The sequence below is a fragment of the Mesitornis unicolor genome, unplaced genomic scaffold (genome assembly GCF_000695765.1).
Source record: "Mesitornis unicolor isolate BGI_N332 unplaced genomic scaffold, ASM69576v1 scaffold24268, whole genome shotgun sequence".
In the NCBI taxonomy this organism is placed as follows: domain Eukaryota; kingdom Metazoa; phylum Chordata; class Aves; order Mesitornithiformes; family Mesitornithidae; genus Mesitornis; species Mesitornis unicolor.
In genome coordinates this window covers 55,803-76,005 of record NW_010201506.1, presented here as the reverse complement: position 1 = coordinate 76,005, position 20,203 = coordinate 55,803, and the positions used below count along the sequence as shown (strand labels likewise).

The 20,203-nt window shown below is 39.6% G+C and overlaps 2 protein-coding genes across 3 annotated transcripts in view; both read left to right on the top strand.

Moving 5' to 3' along the window:
- Positions 1–2,599: 2,599 nt before the first annotated feature.
- On the top strand, positions 2,600–6,241 carry ABHD10 (abhydrolase domain containing 10; the record flags this gene model as incomplete). Its single annotated transcript, XM_010190126.1, has 4 exons — positions 2,600–2,796; positions 3,615–3,726; positions 4,675–4,812; positions 5,900–6,241. Coding segments are annotated over 4 exons (789 nt in total), but the record flags the coding sequence as incomplete, so codon positions are not given.
- Positions 6,242–16,302: 10,061 nt separating this feature from the next.
- Positions 16,303–20,203, top strand: part of TAGLN3 (transgelin 3) — an 11,829-nt gene continuing 7,928 nt past the window's right edge. Inside the window, exons 1-3 of one of the 2 annotated variants that reach the window (XM_010190122.1) lie at positions 16,303–16,693; positions 17,125–17,306; positions 18,161–18,335. In XM_010190122.1, the coding sequence (XP_010188424.1) occupies positions 17,127–17,306; positions 18,161–18,335 (355 nt within the window). In that variant the 5' untranslated portion in view covers positions 16,303–16,693; positions 17,125–17,126. Of the gene's footprint in view, positions 16,694–16,959; positions 17,307–18,160; positions 18,336–20,203 lie in introns of those variants that run through there. The other variant, XM_010190123.1, reaches the window with a different exon arrangement.

Genomic DNA, 20,203 nt, shown 5'->3' with positions numbered 1-20,203 from the left:
GCTGTGTTTGCTCTCGGCAGAGCGCGGGGCGGACAGCAGGAGGCGGCACCCTCCTCCCCCCCCTTTCCCTGCAGCGCCGAGTCTGGATGGGGAGCGGACGCCTGGGGTGTGGGGATGGGGCCGTGAAACTTGGCTCCTCCCCGAAGGTCGGGGGTTTCTGTCAGGCTTTTCCTCCCCTGTCGAGCCCGAGAGGTCGGTTCGGGGTGTGTGCATAGGGAAATGCAGGCACTATCCAAACCTGTTCGTGTCTACACAGCAGCTGCTTTCCCACGTGTGTTTAATTCTCTGTAAGCTCCTCTTGCTGCTGCTTTTTGGGAGCTGGAAATAAGAGGAAGTGGGCCAGTACGCTTGCTTGGTTGTGAAATATGCCACCATGTGAGGCTTCACTAGGTACCTGAAAAGCTCTTGCTGGCATCCACTTTTGAGTGAGATGATCCTCTGCCCAAACGTGTAGTGCCTTTTCTTGCTGTTCTAGACTAGGTGTTTGTCTGACACGTTTATTTATTACCTTAAATTTGGCAGGCTGCTGTTCTTGGTAAGAGTTTGCATTCTGAGGTTGCTCAGTGTAGTAATGAGTGAAGCTTACTTGCTGCTAAGGGTGCACTTTCTGCGCAGAAACATGAATACTGTGGGGTTTTTATGATGTTTGTTTCTTTCTGTGTGTTTAGAGTGATGGCGTGATCAGAATAGCGGGTTGTTGAGTGTGCTGCTAGGTGCTCTGACACTGGGCTAAGCAGCAGTTCCTGCTGTCTGAACTGGTGGTCTTGCTCCAGTAGTGTCGGAGATTGCATGAAAGAAGGTGTGGACAGCCTTGAGTCCATTATCTGCCAGAGCTGTGTTAATCTGCTGGTGCTCTTGGCAGTGGGTGGGTCACAGTGCTGGAGCGTTGCTAAGGTCAGCTGGAGGATTTCTTTGGCTTTGACATGTAGCACTGGTCTCCATCACAGTTTGTGTTGGTCATAACATAATTTAAATTTGCACTGTTTCTGATATGAAGAGAGTTCCATTGGATCAGGCAAGTCTTCCTGGAGCTCTGTAACTTGCTTTTATAAATACCAAGTACCACCTTCTTCTAATCCAGTCTTCTAATCTAAGACTTTGATAACTCCTAATTCGTAGAAGTCTGGATCAAGCTTTCAGTTTAACAAATTTTCTTACTGAGTGGGATAATAAAGTGGAATAAGTCTCCATAACACCTCTTTCTGAATCACTTGCATGCACGCCCAGTTTAACTTACAATTGACAGTTAAACTTAGATTAAATACTGTAGCACTGTTGTGGTTCAGCATAGTTATTAATGAGTTAGCATTTCTTCTGTTGACCTTTTATCCTTGTTTGAAACCAATTCATTTTTTATGGTTATTGTGAATAACAGAGTCCATCCTAGTGTTTGCTTTCAGATGTGTTTGTTTCAAATAGCAAACATTTTGCACTGAAACAAAACAAAATAAATTTTAAGTTTATGCTGGTAGGAAGACCTCTTGCATATGTAGTATGTTGCTGATCACTTTCACAGAAGTTGCACTAAATTATCATTAATTTTTAAAATATTTGCAAAATACTTAGGTTTGCAAGTGCTATCTTATTCTGAGTAAACAGAACAATGTGAATACTGCAATAATGTAACCTCTCCAGCAAGAATAGACCACAACATGTAAGGGGATATCTGTGCCTCTTTTGGAGATGTCTTAAGAAAATCATAGCTCTACAAGTGGTCAACTCTGGTTTTTCTTATGGGATGTGTTTAATGTATTACTCTGTATTTACAGGAAATGTAGCTTTGTTTTGTTTTTTACCTTTTGTGGTTCATATCTGAGTAAAAGAGTGATGTTAATATGGCATAGTGTTAAAATGAGCCTTTTTTTAAGTGTTCCTGGCAATAATCTTTAACTTAAGCAGAAATAGCTGTTGATGATATTATGAAAAAGGCAAGATGTTATTTACTTCATTTGGTTTTAAACAATGCTAATGTTGTTTTATGTTCATTGTGTTGAGAAAGTTAGTCCCAAGATTCTTTTCCAATTCCCACTTTTGAACTTCCCCATTGTATATCTCCTTCATAGATCTTGTGGATCTGAGGTTTTGATGCAGATGCAGTTTTGTCCTTCAGCTTTAATTTTCATCAAAAATTTGACACCTCCTGTACTTGTAAACTTACCTTTGCACAGAGTACTTTAGTCCCCAAAATATATGTTTTTGAAAATCAGTTGGGGGAATAAAAAAAAGGAAAACAAAAAGTTACACTAAGCAGATAAAAAAACCTTACCATTTCTTACGAAATGAGTAAATATATCCAAGATGACATAAAACACGAGGACAAATAAGGCGCAGGAAATCTTAGCATTTGGCTTCAGTTTGGCTAATTGCTGAGTGAACTCCCTCTAGGGTGGGCATTTAATGATTTGAGAATTAATCACAATCAGCTTTTCCTTTCAGGTTAATCAGCACTAGTTAGTCATTTAAGGAATATAAGAGATACTTTTTTCTTTTCTCTTGAGCCAAAGTACCTTATGTTCATATAATCCCATATTTCCTGAATCTTGGTTTTATAAAATACTAGTATTTCTGCCAAGGCTATCATGATGACTGTACTAAATAGCTCTTTTTATTAGTTTGCAGGCTGAAATCATCGGTCAGCTTTCTTACTCGACCAGATCGACCAAATCTTGCTTATCATAAACTAAAAGGCAGGAATCCAGGGGTTATTTTCCTTCCAGGCTTAAATTCGAATATGAATGGTCAGAAAGCAACTGCCCTTGAAGATTTCTGCAACTCTCTAGGTCATGCCTTCATCAGGTACATTCAGAGTGGTATTCTTGTGAAAATGAAACTAGTGTCATGAGCTGGGAGAAAGACTTTTAACAAAATCATGTAAACTTTGGCATTTGGTTTGGAATGCATGCTGTGCTGTGCACAAGTTAAGAAGCGTCTTTCTTCCAGTTCAGGTATAGGCTTTCTGTCTGTAGAGAAGCTGAGGTAAATCAGGGAATGTATTCTGAAAGCAATTCAGAAAATGCTCTGATAAATTTCTGTAGCCCAGCCAGTGCTATGTGTCACATATAGACTATAGGCACAAAAATGAAAAAGAAAGAAGAGCTTAGAAATTTTAGTTTTAGAACCTGAAGATGGAATTTCTGAGGATTGTAAGTGTCCTTCTTAACTACCAAAGCTTAAGAAGCTACCCAGTGCCTTCTGTGGGCGTAGAAGAACGTGCACGTTATTGGTGATACTCTGACAGACTAGGTTGCGTGCTGAGTTTCTTAAGTCTTTGTTGCTAGGAGTAGTGTTACAAAGAGAGTTTGTACATTTAAAAATACCTTTAAAACTGAAGTATGCTGGGGTTTGACTGCAAGGGAAATTCTTTGGGAAATATGCCAGTAAGTTTGGATACTGTTATATCAAATGATAAGAGAATGCTGCTGCATCCAAGCGTATCTGTTGTATTTAAACTTATTCTCATGAGATTTCTGGTGCTAGTGATACACAGGATCAAGTAAGAAAATATCCAGTGCAGTATCTTGTCCCCTGCTTAATGTAATTAAGCAGTACTGTTTAGTTAGCTTCTGTGTTGCCATAGACAGTACTGAGTTTCACTTTGATGGTTACTTTTTCAGATTTGATTATACAGGATGTGGAAGTTCAGGTGGTAACTTTGAGGAGTGTACAATTGGGAAGTGGAGAAAAGATGTTCTGTCTATACTGGATGAACTTACAGATGGACCACAGGTTATATTTTATTCTTAAATATAGAATGCTTTTTGTCCTCAAGGTAGAACATTAATCAGAAGTATGGCATCATAGCTCTGGTCAACAGTAGCTTGTATTTAACAACTGACACCTGCTCAATTTGAGGCTGAATCATTTGAGAGGACGTATTTGTACGTCGTCTTTTGCAAGTAGGTAGATCACAAAATCATGGAAATGTGGTTTGGCAGGACCTGCTGGTGGTCATTTATTAGAGCCCCCTGCTTGGAGCAGGGCTGTCTTCCCCAGAAGTTTGAGAAAGCCTCATGGTGGAGGTTCTACTTGACAGGGGATAGGGAACTGTTCCACCTCTTCGTGAAAAGGTGTGGCACTGTCCCAGTGCTGATGCACTAATTAAAGGATTTACAGGAGTGTTACAGGTTATGATACTTTATATGATAAAATAGCTTAACCAAAAAAACCAACCCCAAACAACAAAAGCAAACCCCCAAAAAATCAGCAGAAGCAGCATTTGACCTTTTCAATTACTTTAGAAATTACTGAGTAACTTGAAATCTGCAACCTGGAAATACATAATACTGTGTTTTAAACAGTTTTGTATTATGAACTGCTTTTGTTGACTTCTTTTACTGCGCTGAGCTTTTACCATGTGCATTTATTTTAAGAAGGAATCATAAAGTATGCATGTGATACTGAATTATTTCCACTCTCATTTTGTTTACAGTGTTTCAGTCTCAGACAGCAATAACCAGCCATGCCAAACAAAAAGAATAATAAAATACCAGATCTTGTGGTGCTTACTCAGGCAAAATTTCCACTGGAGGTGACAGCAGTTCTGCCTGGGTAAGGACAGCAGGATCACGCCCAAGGTTTAAGTAGTTAAACAAAATAAAACTGATGCTTTGTAAAAGAAGAAAAAAATATTAGCTGTTTCCTGTTAAATAGTATCTTATTTTCTCTCTCTTTCAGATTCTGGTGGGCTCCAGCTTGGGTGGATGGCTGATGCTTCATGCTGCAATAGCACGCCCAGATAAAGTAGCTGCTCTAGTTGGAGTAGCTGTAGCAGCAGACCACCTTGTGACAACTTTTAAGAAGCTTCCCATTGAGGTAAATGCTCACAGTTGGCTTTTGTTCAATCTGAAAAAAAATTGACAAGCATTTAAGAAATTATCTTGTTCAAACTGTACATTTCCTGCAAGTCTTACAGTAACTTCTCTGTGTTTGTGATGGAGGTAAGCTGAAAATTTAACTTAATCTGCAAAAGTCTGCAAAAGGCAGTGTTTCTAGCATGGAGCTAGTGTGAGCACTACCTAGAATGTGTTTATGTTATTACTGTGGCACATCGGAGGTGAAGTCAGATCCCTACTGTTAGGAGTCCATTAGATTTCAGTGGTGAATATATTGTATTTTCATTCAGATTGGATCCTTGTGCTTTCAAGGATGGAGAAGTAGTTGCTAAAGTAGGTGAGATGGCATTGGATGAGATGAATTTGACACAGGTTGTGTGTACAGAAAGGAAATTTTTCAGATTAATGTGTTTGTGAAGACTCTGTAAGATGTAGGTGGTAGGAAGTCTCTTTCAGAGTTGCTTCCTTGATTATTATAATGTCCAGTCTTCAGGAAAGTAAATCAAGTGTTATAATGTGACAAATAAATGTGGCAATAAATAACTCATACTTTAGAATAATTAAAATATTTTCGTGTTTGTTTTTGGTTTGTTTGTTTTTTTGGTGAAGTGCTTCACAGTGTCAGTATTACTACTTGAGACTAAGGTAAGATTCTGGAAATGCAGAATCTAGACAAAGCAATTGTGGTAAAGACTGGAAAATTCCTTTTTCCTAGGCTTCTCCTTGTTCAGTGAAGTGATTGAAACCAGAGAGACATACTGTTTATTGTGGCTATACAGCTTTTTCCTTCTGATAGATTCTTGCTGAGAAACTTAATTTCATTTGCAAATCCTGACTGGATTAATTTTCAGAGGAGACGTGCAGAGTAACATTTGTGACATGGTAGGGGTTTTATCTTCTCAGGTGCTGGAAGATGAACAGGAATATAGCTTCTCTGCTAATAAAAGTGGACCAAGTGAAATTTTATGCCTGGGGAAGTTTTACTGCATTTAGGGCAGAAATAAGTTGAGGTACTCCAGTGAACTTGTATCGTCTGTCTTGTCTGTTACTTGGTTTCCTTTTTGTAGGCACAAAAAGAGATAGAAGAAAAAGGTGAATGGAAGTTTCCAACAAAGCATAATGAGAAAGGATATTACTCCTTGACATACGACTTTATCAGAGAAGCAGAAAATCACTGTGTGCTCAACAGTCCTATTCCTATCACCTGTCCTGTACGACTCATTCATGGCATGAAGGATGGTGATGTCCCTTGGCAGATCTCAATGCAAGTTGCTGATCGTGTTTTGAGCGAAGATGTGGATGTTATCCTCCGCAAAATAGGCCAACATCGGATGAGTGAGAAGGAGGATACAAAACTCCTTGTGAATACTGTTGATGATTTAATTGACAAGTTGGCAACACTAGGATAAGCTGCAGAGTAGCCTAAGTGCATGAACTCTACACATGACTCTTTTCCTTGACTAGCAGAAACCCTGTTCTTAACAAGATGTTGCCAGGCCTGTGACTATCACAGTAGGAACTGAGCTTTAGCTGCTGTTTCCTTACCTCTGTTTTGTAAATACAGGTATTTTATGAATGCTGCATTTGCACAGACAGTCCAAAATGTGAAGGAGTGCTGCTGTTGGGTTCAGAACCTCTCCTTCACCACTTAAACCTTTTTTGCAAGCTTCCTACATTTTAGTACTGAAATGATGATTCATTTTTGTTACTGTTGGCCTGTACAGTAGAACTTTAATTTCATGTCTTTGGCACCTTTTTAGTACTGTCCTTTTGTTGTAACATTCTTGTACCTTATATCTGAAACCATTTGTGCAAGGCAAAATAAAACTTGTGTTTACTAAAGTTACTGCTATTAGAAATAGTGAATAACATGAAGAATAATAAACATATTTCAGATATATTATTATTTTGTTCTTAAGTACTGTTAAAATCGAGAAGAGTAAGGCACATCCTGATGGTGTGCTTGGGGTCTCAGGGCCTCAAAGTGCTGATGGAGCTCTTTTATCTGTCCTTAGCAATAGGGCTTATGTCCTCTTCTCCCGGCTGTCTTTTTGTAATAGTTAATTTGTGGGCCTACTGTTAAGGGAACAATATATGATCTTGGTGTAAACTGAATCAATACAGTGACTCTTTTACTTATACAGTAACTTCATTGAAGTGTGGAGTACAGCACCACTGGGCATCACCTACTGTTTTCTGTGGCTTGAGAACTGTAGATTACTAGGAACACAGTCTTCCAGAGCTGGGAATTGGAGGCCCATGATTGCAAGCCTGAAAGCTTGTAAATGAGACTTGATAGTTGGATAATGCTCGTAACATAAATTCTGAAAATTTAATAGTAAATGGATTTATTTGCATATGTGCCTATTACCTGGTTTTTGTCCAAAAATATGGTGCCATTCATACACTTGGAAGAGAGAGAATTAGTTCAGGCTGGCCTTAGTATGAAACCACTGTTGAAAGCATATAGTTGTTTCTGTCTTTACTATTTTAAATATTTAATATTAAAAGACTAAAGCTCCTGAGGGTAAGGTATTTCTAGAGGGTTTATTGTTTTCACTGTTAGCATTGTCAGAAGAATTACATTGTCAGAATTACGTTGTTTAGAGCTTTGCTTGAAGTAGAGGTTTTAATTTAAAAAAACACACAAAAAACCCTCAAAACAAAACCAAAAAACCCTACAGAAAACTCAACCAACCAACTGCAAAAAACAAAGCCATCAATACAACAAAACCCTCCCTAAATTTCAGATGAGTTGCTGTGAAGTACAGTTTTGTCTAGGCTTCAGTACTGCAAAAAAACCAAGAAGCTGTGATGTAGAAGTCTGAATTCTGATAGGAAAGTATTAAAAAAAAAAAAAAAGGCTCTAGTTTAGTTGCAAACCTAATTCAAATGTACCAATATCCTAATTCAGTTAATCTAGCTCAAAGTACTTGTTTGAGGAATTACAACATTCCATGAAATCTTGCTTCCAAGTATTTCTGTTTCTGAAGGGAGTAGACTTTTTTTTTCCCCTCTCTGTATGAATATGCAATTCACTATCTTAAGCTTTGAAACCTCTTGAATATGTATCTCATTGTTGAGAAAAATTAATATAATTTATGCAGATTTCTCAACCACTTTCATTCCTGAAGGTTGAGCTGTGTTCAAATTTATGTGTTATTAAACAGTTTGTGTCTTTATATGTGTTTATGTGACTTGCATCTGATAAAACCTGGAAAAATAGATTTTGTGAGTTGTAAAGACATAGGCAAATCAAAATGAAGTTACTTCAAAACTTTCTGCTTTTAGGTTACATATGATGATTTTTTTAATCTGCTTTTGTCCCATCTCTGAGATTGCTTTGTCTCCTGATGGAAGAAAAAGGAGTTGAAAAATGTAGACTGCACTAATTCTGAAGAAATTAATTTTAAGGCCCAAAGTTACCAATTGTGGTAGATACACTTCGTGTTCGCACATGCTAAAAAAAGAATATTTCAGTAACTGAAAAGTTTTGAGCTACTTTTTTGAATTCGGAGTTATTCCTATGAACATTGAATTGAACGGTAATGTTTCAGACAGGGAAAAGTCTTTGTATAGCTGCATAATCTGTAGCTCTGAATTTCTCTGGAAGTAACTGAATTGTATTCATTCAAAGCTTCACCTCATCCTTTACTGAATAATTGATATTTCATAGGTAATGTCTTTTTGTTATGATGCCTTAGAGCAAGATAGCTGAAAACAAATGTGAAGGAGAGCGGTTAAATGAGTCATTTTCTGTTTTTTGTTGTTGTTGGTTTTTTTACATCTTTTATGGGGTTTTTATTTTTTTGTTTTGGTTTTGTTCCTGATTGCTATAATAACAATAGGTGGGAAAAGGCGGTGTAACTGGCTTGACACAATTGTTGAGGATACAAAACTGCAGCATCAGTTGCTCAAACCACAGCGATACTGAGACTTAATAGTAGGGCTGGGGGTTTTTTTGTGTGCCACTTGTTTTGTAGTTCTGCTCTGTTTTCCTTCTCTGCTTGCTAAATGGGGATTAGTGGTGGCATTTACTTTACAGATACAGCCAAAGTTTTCTACATACAGCATAAATGCAAAGGCAGAGATAATACTTTCTCCACAGAGACAGTATTCCAGATAGTATTTTGAGATTCAGTGAGTGCTAGCGCCCTTCTCTCTGTGTTCACTTACCATTTTCTAAATTCAGTCTTGCTCCTTAAATATGAAGAGGTGGGTTTGAGACAGACCTTCTGCAGACAGAATTTTTCCTCTAACTTCCATGCAAGCATAGCATTTTCCTTGTATTCATGCTGGAAATGATCAGCTTGTTGGTTACTGTCAACTTGGCATGTTCAGATACATGGAAGAAGGGGATAGGAGATTTCCATCCCACCCATAACTAGCTCTTGACCTATCAGGAAGTTTTGATAATCTTGACTAATGTCATACTCACATATTATGGTGTCATTCCAGTACTGTGTTTTGTACCTGAGTTAATGCCTGTGTTATCTTTTATCTTTGGCAGTAGATTCCTAGATAGTGAATTATTTTCAATATTAGTCACATTTAAAAACAAGTATTTCTTTCCCCTGTAGAAATACTGTATTAAACCAGGGGATTACACATCTGGAAAGCTCTGTATAGTGCACATTTTTTAAATCCTTTGTATTAAATTCTCGTGTTCTGGGTTTTTTTTTAAGGTCTTCTAATTTGCTGCCAAACACAAAGTATGTTTTGTGAATATAAAACATATATTTCCTGAAGAATCAGCTGGATTCACACAAATGATCAGTTGTTTATGCTTTTAAATTTACCAACTCTATCTTGTGCTGCCTGGGGGGAGTGGTTTTCTCTGAATACCTTAATTTGCACTTAATTATTTTCAGTAGCACTTTTAGCTTGACTTGTTAGCGTTTTCATTGTCTTTCACTTTTGGCAGGTCTGAAAATGACTTTTGGGTTCATCTGTCACTGAGTGTGGTACAGAGACATTGGGGCTGATGCTGCTGTCACGGTACAGGGAAGCTCTGGACACTAAGGGAGCAACTCAGCTGCTTGTGTTGATAATGTTGATCAAACAATAGTAGTTGAATAAACACCTCGAGGTATTTATCTTGTATGTAATGCTTAAGCTACATGACATTAACTCTTGCTGAGAAGTTACAATTATTCAAGTTCCATGAGTAAATAACAAAAAGCTTGGATAGCTAGGCAGAAACCTTGATTAGCATATAATACCAAAGAAGCAGATAAGAGTTTTCATTAAAAAGAAACAAAAGCGTTACCAGGTGACCTCAACTGTCCCTCGTCCTTACGAACATTTTAGTTTCACATCTGTTGCGAAATCAAGCTACTTGAGACTTAACTTGTGAAACAAACTGTTCTGCCTTCTAAAAAGGAAGCAACTGGTGAGGAATCCTTTCCCGTGTTTAGGATTAAGCTGCAGTAGACGAGTATGTATTGAAAGAGTCCCTAAAGCTTGTTCAACTTGTTTCCTAATAAACAAGTGCTATTATTCTGTGTATATTAAGCTGTACTAATGTAGTTTTATTTATATGCATTTTTATCTTGTCAAGTGTTCTACTTGTTCTGTCTCTTCAGTTTTTTGGCGTTGTATTACACGCTTCAGCTTTTTTTAATCTTAGTTAAATGCTATTAAGTGTTTCATGTAGTTTCAGCTTAGCTAACTTATTTGCTAATTTGCATCAACACTAAGTACAATCAAAGCAGTGTTCACAAAAAGCCCTGGCTGGATAGGCCTTAGAAGAACTACCTCCTGCCGTTTCATTTTTATGTTAATTTTGATTACGTGCTCTCTTGGACACACTGTTATTCAACGGGGCTAAAAGATTTATGGTACTATACTTTTCATATCAAATTAAAACGTGCTTAGAGAGAGAGTTTCAGCCAGCTATGTGTCTGCAGCTGCTCAAATGTTGTCAACGTTCCAGTCATACCGCAGTACAGGGCTACAACATTTTCTGAACCAGTGCCTTGGTCGGAGTTGCTACATTTGTCCTGGCTCTGTTTGTCCTTTCTCCTTGGTCCCTATCCCCTTCTCTGAAGGGAAATAATGTCCTGGGGAATAATGAGATTTGAACTTCCCTGATTTTCAAGTTACTCAGTTGTGCTGTTATAGAGAGGCCTGTCTTACCTTTTCAGTTGAAGTGCTAAAAAATTACGTTAAAGGCTTCCTTGGAAATAGAAGAGGGTTATGTGTTTCACCTGCCTTTAAGATCAGTGATCTCTGCTTTGAGACAGTGTACAACACAGTCAGGTATGTGAGAATGCAGAATTTCACTAAGGCTTGGTGAAAAGTCAACCACTGTAAGGAAGACACACAGAAATACCGAAAATCAGTGTGCATTCTTGCCCTGCCACCTTTGTTCTCAAGCCCAGCAGGGACAGGAAAGGCAAAGGGAGCTCAGCTATTCTGTTTAATGGTAGGCAGCTTGCTACATGCATGGTTTTAATACCACTGTGCATGTTGTTTTTACCCTGCCAGGTGTTTTCTAGGGGAAGAGATTACAGTAATGGTTGGGAAGAAGAGAAGGAGTTGAAGGACAAAAACACTGCTTGCAGGTTTACTGCTTATGGGTCAGTTTATATAGCTCAGATTTACGTCATGGCTGTAGGACCTCGTCTCTCTTCAGTATATACTTGCCTGGAACAGAAGGTTGTTAGTTACAGCCTTGGCCATATTATGCATAAATCTAAGTTACAGGACCTATTGCAGTCTAGTTGCAGGCTTGACCTTGTATTTCTCTTTCAAGTCCTGCATATGTACGTTACATGGTCCAGTGCTTCTGTTCCATTAAAGAGAAACGGGCGTCCTCCATATGACACAGTAACTGCAGCTTGTGGTCTGCTCCCGGGTGAGGAATAGACGTGTTCCCAGCCTGCTACAGCATCTTGTTTTGTGTTTGGCAAGGAGCTTTGGCTAGCTCTGCTTTTATATTTGGAATGAAAAGCAAATGTCAGCTGCTAAAACCGTCATCACTTGGTTCTGAAACTAAAATACAAATTTAAAATGTTTTTAGGCTAGCACGTGAAAGGTTGTGTTCTTTTTGGGCCTTCTGGCCTGCACCATGTTGTCCACTTGCCTCCCACGTGGCAATGTGAGAAGGTCACTGCTGCCTGCCAGGGTGGAAGCAGGTGGTGTGGCAAAGGTATGCTGAACAGTAGCACACTGAGAGGTTGGAGTGGTGTAAATGGCCTGCCCAGGCTTTGGTCCTGGAAAAGCAATCCCTGAAGGACACGGGCTGCCTGGCATCAGGTCTGGGCCTTACCAGAGTCCTCTCCTTCGCTTCTGTATTCAATGTGGTTTGCTGGTGGAAGGTGTGCCAGGGTGTGCTCGCCCTTAGGACAGTAAGTCTTGAAAGAGTCGCTGACAGAAGAGCTAAATCTCTAAGAATAAATAACTTCTTAAGAGGTATTTTTTTTGTTGGGGACAGATGAAAAATAGATATGATGAAATGTGTTGGTTTTCTATCTAGGAGTCTGTCAACCCGTCACAAGACTTAAAAGATTCTAAGAATTAAAATGCACGTTTTACATCCAAGGTCATCTTGAATATCGGGAGCGCTGGTAATTACATCCAGAGGAGTTGGTTTCCAGTGGTTAGTGGTGACTGTTTCTGCTGGCAAGCTGCCTGGAAGGTGGTCAATGACATGAATCCCAGAAACACTGCTGGTCATGGCAGCCTTAGGAGTTGCCTTGTTCTGCAGACCAGAGTGTCACTGCATTCTGTTCTGTCCCACAAATAGGCAGGTCCTTCATTCCTGAATAAATTTGCTTTTAATCCCAAATTTGAGGTGTTCAAACTATGCTCTGGTTTGGGGCTTAACATCTTCAGAACTGGCAAAGATACTTTCTTGCAGGTGAAAGACAAGATCCTTGCTTGTTAGCACTTTTTGTCTTTGAGGTTCTCTAGATGTTATATTTCAAATCAAGAGAGCCGTTAGAATTTTAAAAATTAATATTATTCCCTGGTTCTGGTATCTCTGCCACCCGGTTGGCAGTATTCCAACCGCTTCTTTTTTCCCCTCACCTGGTTAGTTGTCTTGAGCTGAACGTCTCCACGTACCTCATGACAAAGCAAGGCCTTGAATAAAACCAAGGGTCTGCAGAGCACCTCCCTGGCCTTGGAGCGCTCTGAAAAGGCCCAGTACCTACACTGAGTTTGTGTTGATCCTCTCTGCAACTCTAGAAAACATGACATAATGATATACGTGTAGATGCAAGGAGCATCTTTCAGCAGCACTTCATAAGTTGTGAAAAGAGGTGCTGTAAACTGTTATACAGCTTTAGAAAATTCCCCAATTTTTAATTAATGCTTTTTATTTTTAAAAATTTTTTTTTAAACTTAATTATGAAAGGTCTGTTATTGCACAGTGGCAGACCTGGGAAATGGAGCCTGGCCTTCCCAGTTATTCTGATTGCTGCATAGTTTAGTCTGATGTGAATTGGCCTGGCATGCTTTGAAAGGTAGTCCTTTGGGATGGCTGAAACACCAGGCTCTAAGGAGTGAATTGCCAAACAGTGCCTCTAACAAAAGTTAAGAGTTGCTCTGTTGTAGCAGGGTAAGTTTTACTTTTCCCTCTGTGTTCCACTTGGAAGACGCTGAAAGCTATTGAGTTACCTTGGAGCTAAACATGGGTAGTGGGCTAATTAATGTTGGTTTTGTTGTTGCTGGCAGCATTTGTTTATAATCTTAAAGATTTTTACATTTCCAAGGTAATATTGTTATCTGAAAGCATAGGATGAGCCATAGTGCTTACAGGCATGAAATACTGCTTCAAGTATTCCAGCTTCATCTCTATTTTTAGTCATGAGTTCTAATTTTGTGTTACCAAGAAAAATAAGAGCACAAAATCCATTAGAAGCAGTAGGCAAAGTGTTCTACTGGCAGTACCTTTGCTGCTGAAAACCTGCCCCTTTCTTCCACATCACATTGCCAGCCAGCAGGCTTTCATGTGCCTGTGGCCAACAGGAGGAACTCAAGTTCCTTCAGGTCTTTGCTTTGTGCTTGTCGTTTCTTAACTTCTGGTTTTGGTGAGCTGAACAGATAATCTTTCTGAGGTGATTACTGCAAAGGCTTTCATTTTCAATCCTCTGCTTACTGGAGTGACTATTTAATTTACTTCTTTCACCACTTTTTCTGGAGAGCAATTGTCAGGAGGGGATATGATATTCCCATTGCTCTTGCACCTCCCACATTTTATTGAGCCAAACCCTTAGGTCACAGTGTCTTACCCAGCATATCTGCCCACCTGCTTACCTTCCATCACCCTCTGCATATATTTTACATCTGCTGTTTCATAGGACAGAGTGGTATGTTCTGAAAAGCACTTTTCTGACTATGGCTAGACTTTGGCTGCAATGAGACATATTTTTGCCTGCCTCCAGGTAAACTGCTTTCAAGGAGTCTAGCTTTGTTGTTTACTCATCACAGCTTACATGAAGTGGGATCTTTGAAGGAGTCTGGGCTTTTTTTGTGACTTCTAGTAGCGTATTAAGCAGTTCAGGCCTGGGAACACATCCTTGTACAAACTGAATAAAAATATACGTGATCATTAATGATTTTTCTGTTACTGTGATATTATAGGACCCAGCAGTTACCCAGCTTTAATCTCTTTAATGTCATACTGTTTTGGAAATCAGTTTAGTCCCCTAATCAACCTGTCATGCAGTAGCCAACTCTAATGTCTTACAGAGCTTTTAGTAAATTGCATCAACACTATTGCTTTAATAAAAAAATATCATTCCATTGTTTTTCCCAAGATTGATGGCACAGTAGCTGGCTTATGATTTGATTGCTTATGCTTTGGAAATATTGGTAGCGGCTGGCATTTTTCCAATCATCTGCAGCTTTCCTGGTTTTCAAAGCCTTATTAAAAATTGATACTGATGGACAAGCTTGCTTTTCAGCTTTCACAGGATGGAGCGGTCCCTTGAGAGCAGGTTGCACATAACATCTGTGAAGGGGAAGACCTCTGCTCTGCAGCTTAGGAGAGTTAAATTACCCACCCCTGCCCCCAGGTTAGAAAACGGATTCAGAGGCTGATGCCAAGGTAGGTGACTTTCATCAAATCTCATTGCTAGTGAGCACTGAACACCCTGGTGTGACCAGAAACAGCCAAGCAACCCAAGTAGCTCCCTTCTAAACAGAAGAACACAAAAAGATCTGAAAATGCAAAATAAAACTTCTTGTTCTTTGTGTGACTGGCCGTAGTGTGTAAGGCCTGGCCCTTAACAGTTGCTTGAAGGGAAAGGATGTCAAATTCAGGTACTGCCTTTTGCTGTTGCAGCTGCAGTTCACTCCTGTCGTCTCCAGGCCTGGGCTGCAGTCCTGGTTCCTGCGCGTTTGCTGTGTTCGCTGGGATGGAAAGTGCTCAAGTGGAGGCTGTGTCACGTAGCATGCCCAGTTATGTAACCAAGCACTTCATTGGGTTTTAAAACTACTGGTGCAGAGAAAAGAAAGCGCTACATGAAATGCCAGTGGAGGACAGCAGTGAATTGGGTCATCTATTAAATTTTTCATCTCTCGAGTCTGCTCAAGCCCAGCAGCATCCAAAGCAGTATAAATCTGAGGTCTCATGGTCTTAACATGAGAAAGTAATGCATGAAGAGACCATTATGAGATAGATATACAAGGAGCTGTATTCCTTTTGCCCCTTATTTTTTTCTTTTTAAATGCAACAGGAGGACTTCTGTTGGCAAAACTGATTTTGTATCCACCTCAGGTTTATAAACTTCCTTTCATATCAAGCTGAACGCAAATCATTTGCCAAAAGGGAACTATTTTGTAGCAGGGTAGATGACACAGCATGGATGAAAAACATCTGACAAAGTCTGGTGCAACTCAGAGAGGAGCAAAATTATTTTATTTAATAAAAGACAAATCTGTACAAATGAGCCAAGAAGAAAAGCCTCTGTCTTAACTCTCCTCCTCTCCATTCCCACCACTGCAGTGGTATTATCAAAATTTAAACTACCATACAGGGGTATAGCTCCATTGCTAACACTGGAGTTATGCTGACTCATACCAGCAGAAAATACGATCCATGCACTTTATAGTAGGTTTCCTAGTTTTTTTGGTGATTTCCCCTTCTTTTTAGTGGTTCAAGTTGTTTTCTCGGCACACTATTGCATTATTTGATAGCCTAATATACACTAATGGTAGGCTGATAATAATATTCTACTACCTGCCTTATCTTCCTTGACTTTTCATTCTGTGGTCCCCATGTTGGAACTTTTTATCAGCACTCGAACAGGGAAGAGGAGAAATTATTTTTCACACTGTAAACCTGTTAGCATCGCGATGCAGAACGGAGAAAAAGGCTTTATTTCTGCTTTGTGCCTAAAAATAAACAAGATGTGTAGTAATTTCTGTTACCTTCCTTTAACAGAGTGAAGTCTGGTGAAGTGCCTCTATTTGTATTTCTATCTGGTGCTAGGATGCTCGGTGCAGTTTGGGTTGATGCAGACTAGGTGGAGTAAAACTGAGCCTGTAGGATGAACAGCGCAGGGCTGAGGAAACATGCATGAAAACAGACTGCAGATGGGTGAGATAAACAGGATCCCCAGGCTGTGACTGAGTAGGCAGGCCTCTTTAATGGCTCTTAGCAACGCCCCTGCTTTGACCCTCCTCATATGTGAGAAAAATCAAATCAATACACTGTTCTTCAAACCACGATGCTGCTGCAGCAGCAGGGCATTGTGGCAGCCTTCGTCTCTTAAATTCATCAACGCTTTTCAATTTGCTGATCTCTGGATACCCATCCCTGCATCTCTGCTGAGGAAGACCCTGACTGCATCTTTAATTGGATTGCTTGAGCTCTCATGTACAACCTTCTTCTTCTTAGCAAGTATTAGGTAGGCAATTTTAAAGTGCTTTTGGATTTGCAGGCAGCTCTAACACTGATCTGAGAAGTCTATTGTATTTTCTGTAAACATAACAGAAGCCTCTCTTTAAAACCTCCTCTGTTTTAAATCTTGCTTTGCTTCTTTTTTTGTGGTTGGGCGGGAAGGGGGGGGGTGCTGCTGTTTTTTCCTTCTTTAAAAGAAAAAATGTTGTAGCTGATTTGTGCTTTTGGAAAAGGATATTCCCTCGTTGATCCCTCCCCTGTTCTGCAGAACAGCTATAACCGGTGCCATACAGTTACTTTCAGTGTTGATGAACATCTGTTCAACTGTCTAATGTTTAGGGCAGGCTGCTCACTCCTTTATTCTTTAATTTTCCGGTGCATACGTCAGAGCTGCAGATCAGGACTCTACCCACTAAGTAAGTTCTGCTTTGGTTCCAGAGATGGCTAACAGAGGACCAAGCTATGGCTTAAGCCGAGAAGTCCAGGAAAAGATTGAACAGAAATATGACCCAGAATTAGAGTCTAGGCTGGTGAACTGGATTATTGTACAGTGTGGAGAACAGATAGAGCACCCTCCTCCTGGAAGGCAGCATTTTCAGACCTGGCTGATGGATGGAACGGTAAGTGTTTTGTCCAATTATATCCTTGCATGTGTTTATATGCACAGTGTCCTTATTTTCTGTCTTAAACTAGCTAAATTGGTCAGATCACATGGCCAGTGCAGAAATATATATCTTAGTATCTGATTTATTTCCTTTTGACCAGGAGTCTTAATCTCAGAAGATAATTATTCTACTCATGCACTGGGATTAGTACAGTACTTATGATTCTTATGAGTCATGCATGTTATATATGAGTATGACTCATTCCTTCAGCACCTTTTCTCATACAGTTAAACGAGATCTGTTTTAAAATCAGATGTATACTTTCCTCTTTAAGAAATAATCAGTGTTGCGGGGAAAGGTGAAGAGATAGAGAAAATGCAAAGGACTGGATCATGTCAAAACTATTTTCTTATTAGGAATAATTCCCTAGCTAAAACACTGTATTCCACTAGTTTATTGAACAACAGGCAGATGCTGCTGTTTGCAGTGGGCTGTAGGAGTATGCTCATCGTTGAATCTCTGCCAAAGTGACTTTAACAATATTTCAATTGACATTGCTTATTTTTTTGGCTCGGGCATGTGGTTTCTTCTGTCAGTTGTTATGTAACCTTCACCAGTGATTGCTTTGTTGTTTCTAGTAGATTAGGATTTATTTGGTCAGGCTATTGCCATCAGTTAATGAAAGCTTTAATGCCTTTCTAATGTACTTTGATTATTATCAAGTAACTTCTTTGGTTTTAATTGGAGAAATTATGTCCCTGACAGAAAGTGGCCAGGTCAAAAGCATTTTGCAGCATGATTTCATGTGCAGAAATCGCCTTCTAGTTTGGTGACTGCTTTCTAATTTTGTTTCTGTATTTATCTCTCAGCTGTTATGCAAGTTAATAAACAGTTTACACCCAAAGGGAAATGAGCCCATTGCAAAGATCTCTGAATCAAAAATGGCTTTCAAGCAGATGGAACAAATTTCTCAGTTCTTAAAAGCTGCTGAAATCTACGGAGTAAGAACAACAGATATTTTCCAGACAGTGGATTTATGGGAAGGTAAAAATAATAAACTGGAGGTCAGCTTGCAGTCTTCATTTTGCTTTGCTTTGATGTGTTGTAATGGTGCATTTTGTCTAAGACATATTCTCTAATGTAATTGTCTTTTGTTTCTGTTTGCTTTAACTCATTACCATGTTCTTCCGGTGGTGCATTATCTCCTCTGAGGGATTTATATTACCCCGAGGACATAACAGAGCCTTTCCAAGCTCATGTGTTATCCAAAATCCCATCGTTCTGACAGAAATCCACAGACCTAATAAAACAAATGTTCTCTATGCTAATTAGTTCCAAGTAAATAGCTTCTAATAGCAAATATGGAAAGCCCTTATTTTCTGATGACAAGCTTTTATTGCAGTTTTCAAATTATAAGCAAAACTTAAATTAGAGCTATAAAATGCATTCCCTGAAGCATATATGCCTCTGTGGATCTCATGAGGGCTCACTTACGACTAGTGAGAAGCAAAACTCACTGCTAACATCATGTTAACTGAACATCTCTCTTTCTAAGGATACAATCTTTTTAGAGAGGTCACTATGGCAACAGCAAAAAAATTCAGATTGCCCTTGTGGTTTTGCAATAACTCGGGTGAAGGCTATCTCCTTCCCATGCTTGAAGTAGAAACTGTGTTTTCTAGTTCCTGAAGAGATGAGTTGTTTGTGCATCCCTATGGCTGTTTTTGCCCACTTCTGTGGCGATGCACCCTTTCCTGGTGCTCTAACCAAATACACCGTATATCCCACATCTCTCTGGATGAGGTGATGCAGAACACTTTGTGTGGGGGCTCAGAGCAAGGACAGCTGCAGGGTAGTGAAATGCAGGTGTGAAAGGGTCAGAAGTTTGCTATGAGAATGAAACAGTGGAAAGAAGAAAACAATCCATGGAGAAATCTGGTCAGCATAGTTTGGTTAGGAGCACAGATGGAGGGAAAAAAGTGGGCTCTATTTTCACAGGCTGCTGAGATATGTGCAGTGTATCAATCTGAAGGGCAGCTCGAAGAATGGAAGTCTCCTTGCAGATGGGTTAGAAGGGAAGGATATACTGACAGCTGGAGTTACTGGGATCTGTAACGTTCTCAGGGTGCCAGATTTGCACCCTGAGACAAATTCTGTCTTTGGGCACAAGTGCAGACTTGTTTCTTCCTGTTCAGTCTTCAGTGTTTCATCAAAGCTACCTTTAAATGTCTTAAATGAAGGGATTTTCACTTTCATGAAATAGCAACCCTAACCCCCTAGCCAAGAAGACTGTTGAAAGAGAAGCTCCATCTATCTTGTAAAGGAGGCTAATAGCTCATTTCAGATGCTGTTCTTTGCAGTCTTTTGCATCTCATAATGGCTTCACACCATGCAAATGACAGTGCAGAAGTAGAGTACATTGATCCTTATGATGCAAAGGATTTACTTTGAAGATAAAAAGTTCCTAGTGATGGTGGCTCCCTCCTTCTTTCTCTTCCTTTCATCACCTTTTTCAACAGATATACGAAAAAAAGCTTGTAGCTTCCAGAGGACAGGAAGTCGAAACACAACTCACAACCTAGGAGGGAGAAATACAAGACTTTTCTCCACTGTTATTTTAGGACTTCCCCAAACTAATCTGTCTCTCCTCACTTTCCCACTCTCTTTTCATCCCTCCTGCTGCTCATTTTGGTGCTGAGATGAAACAGTATGTCTCTTCAATGCGAGTCATCGCAAGCTTTTTGTGTCTAACGTTAACTCTGACCCCAAGCATCTGTGCTGCTTCAGGGCTGAATTGTCTGAACCTGGATGCATTAGCTGGACAGAAAGGACAGTCTCCTTCTCACTGTTTCATAATTACAGCATCCTACACTGCAGGCAATAACCTTTCTAGAAAGAGAGGAGATGGCAAT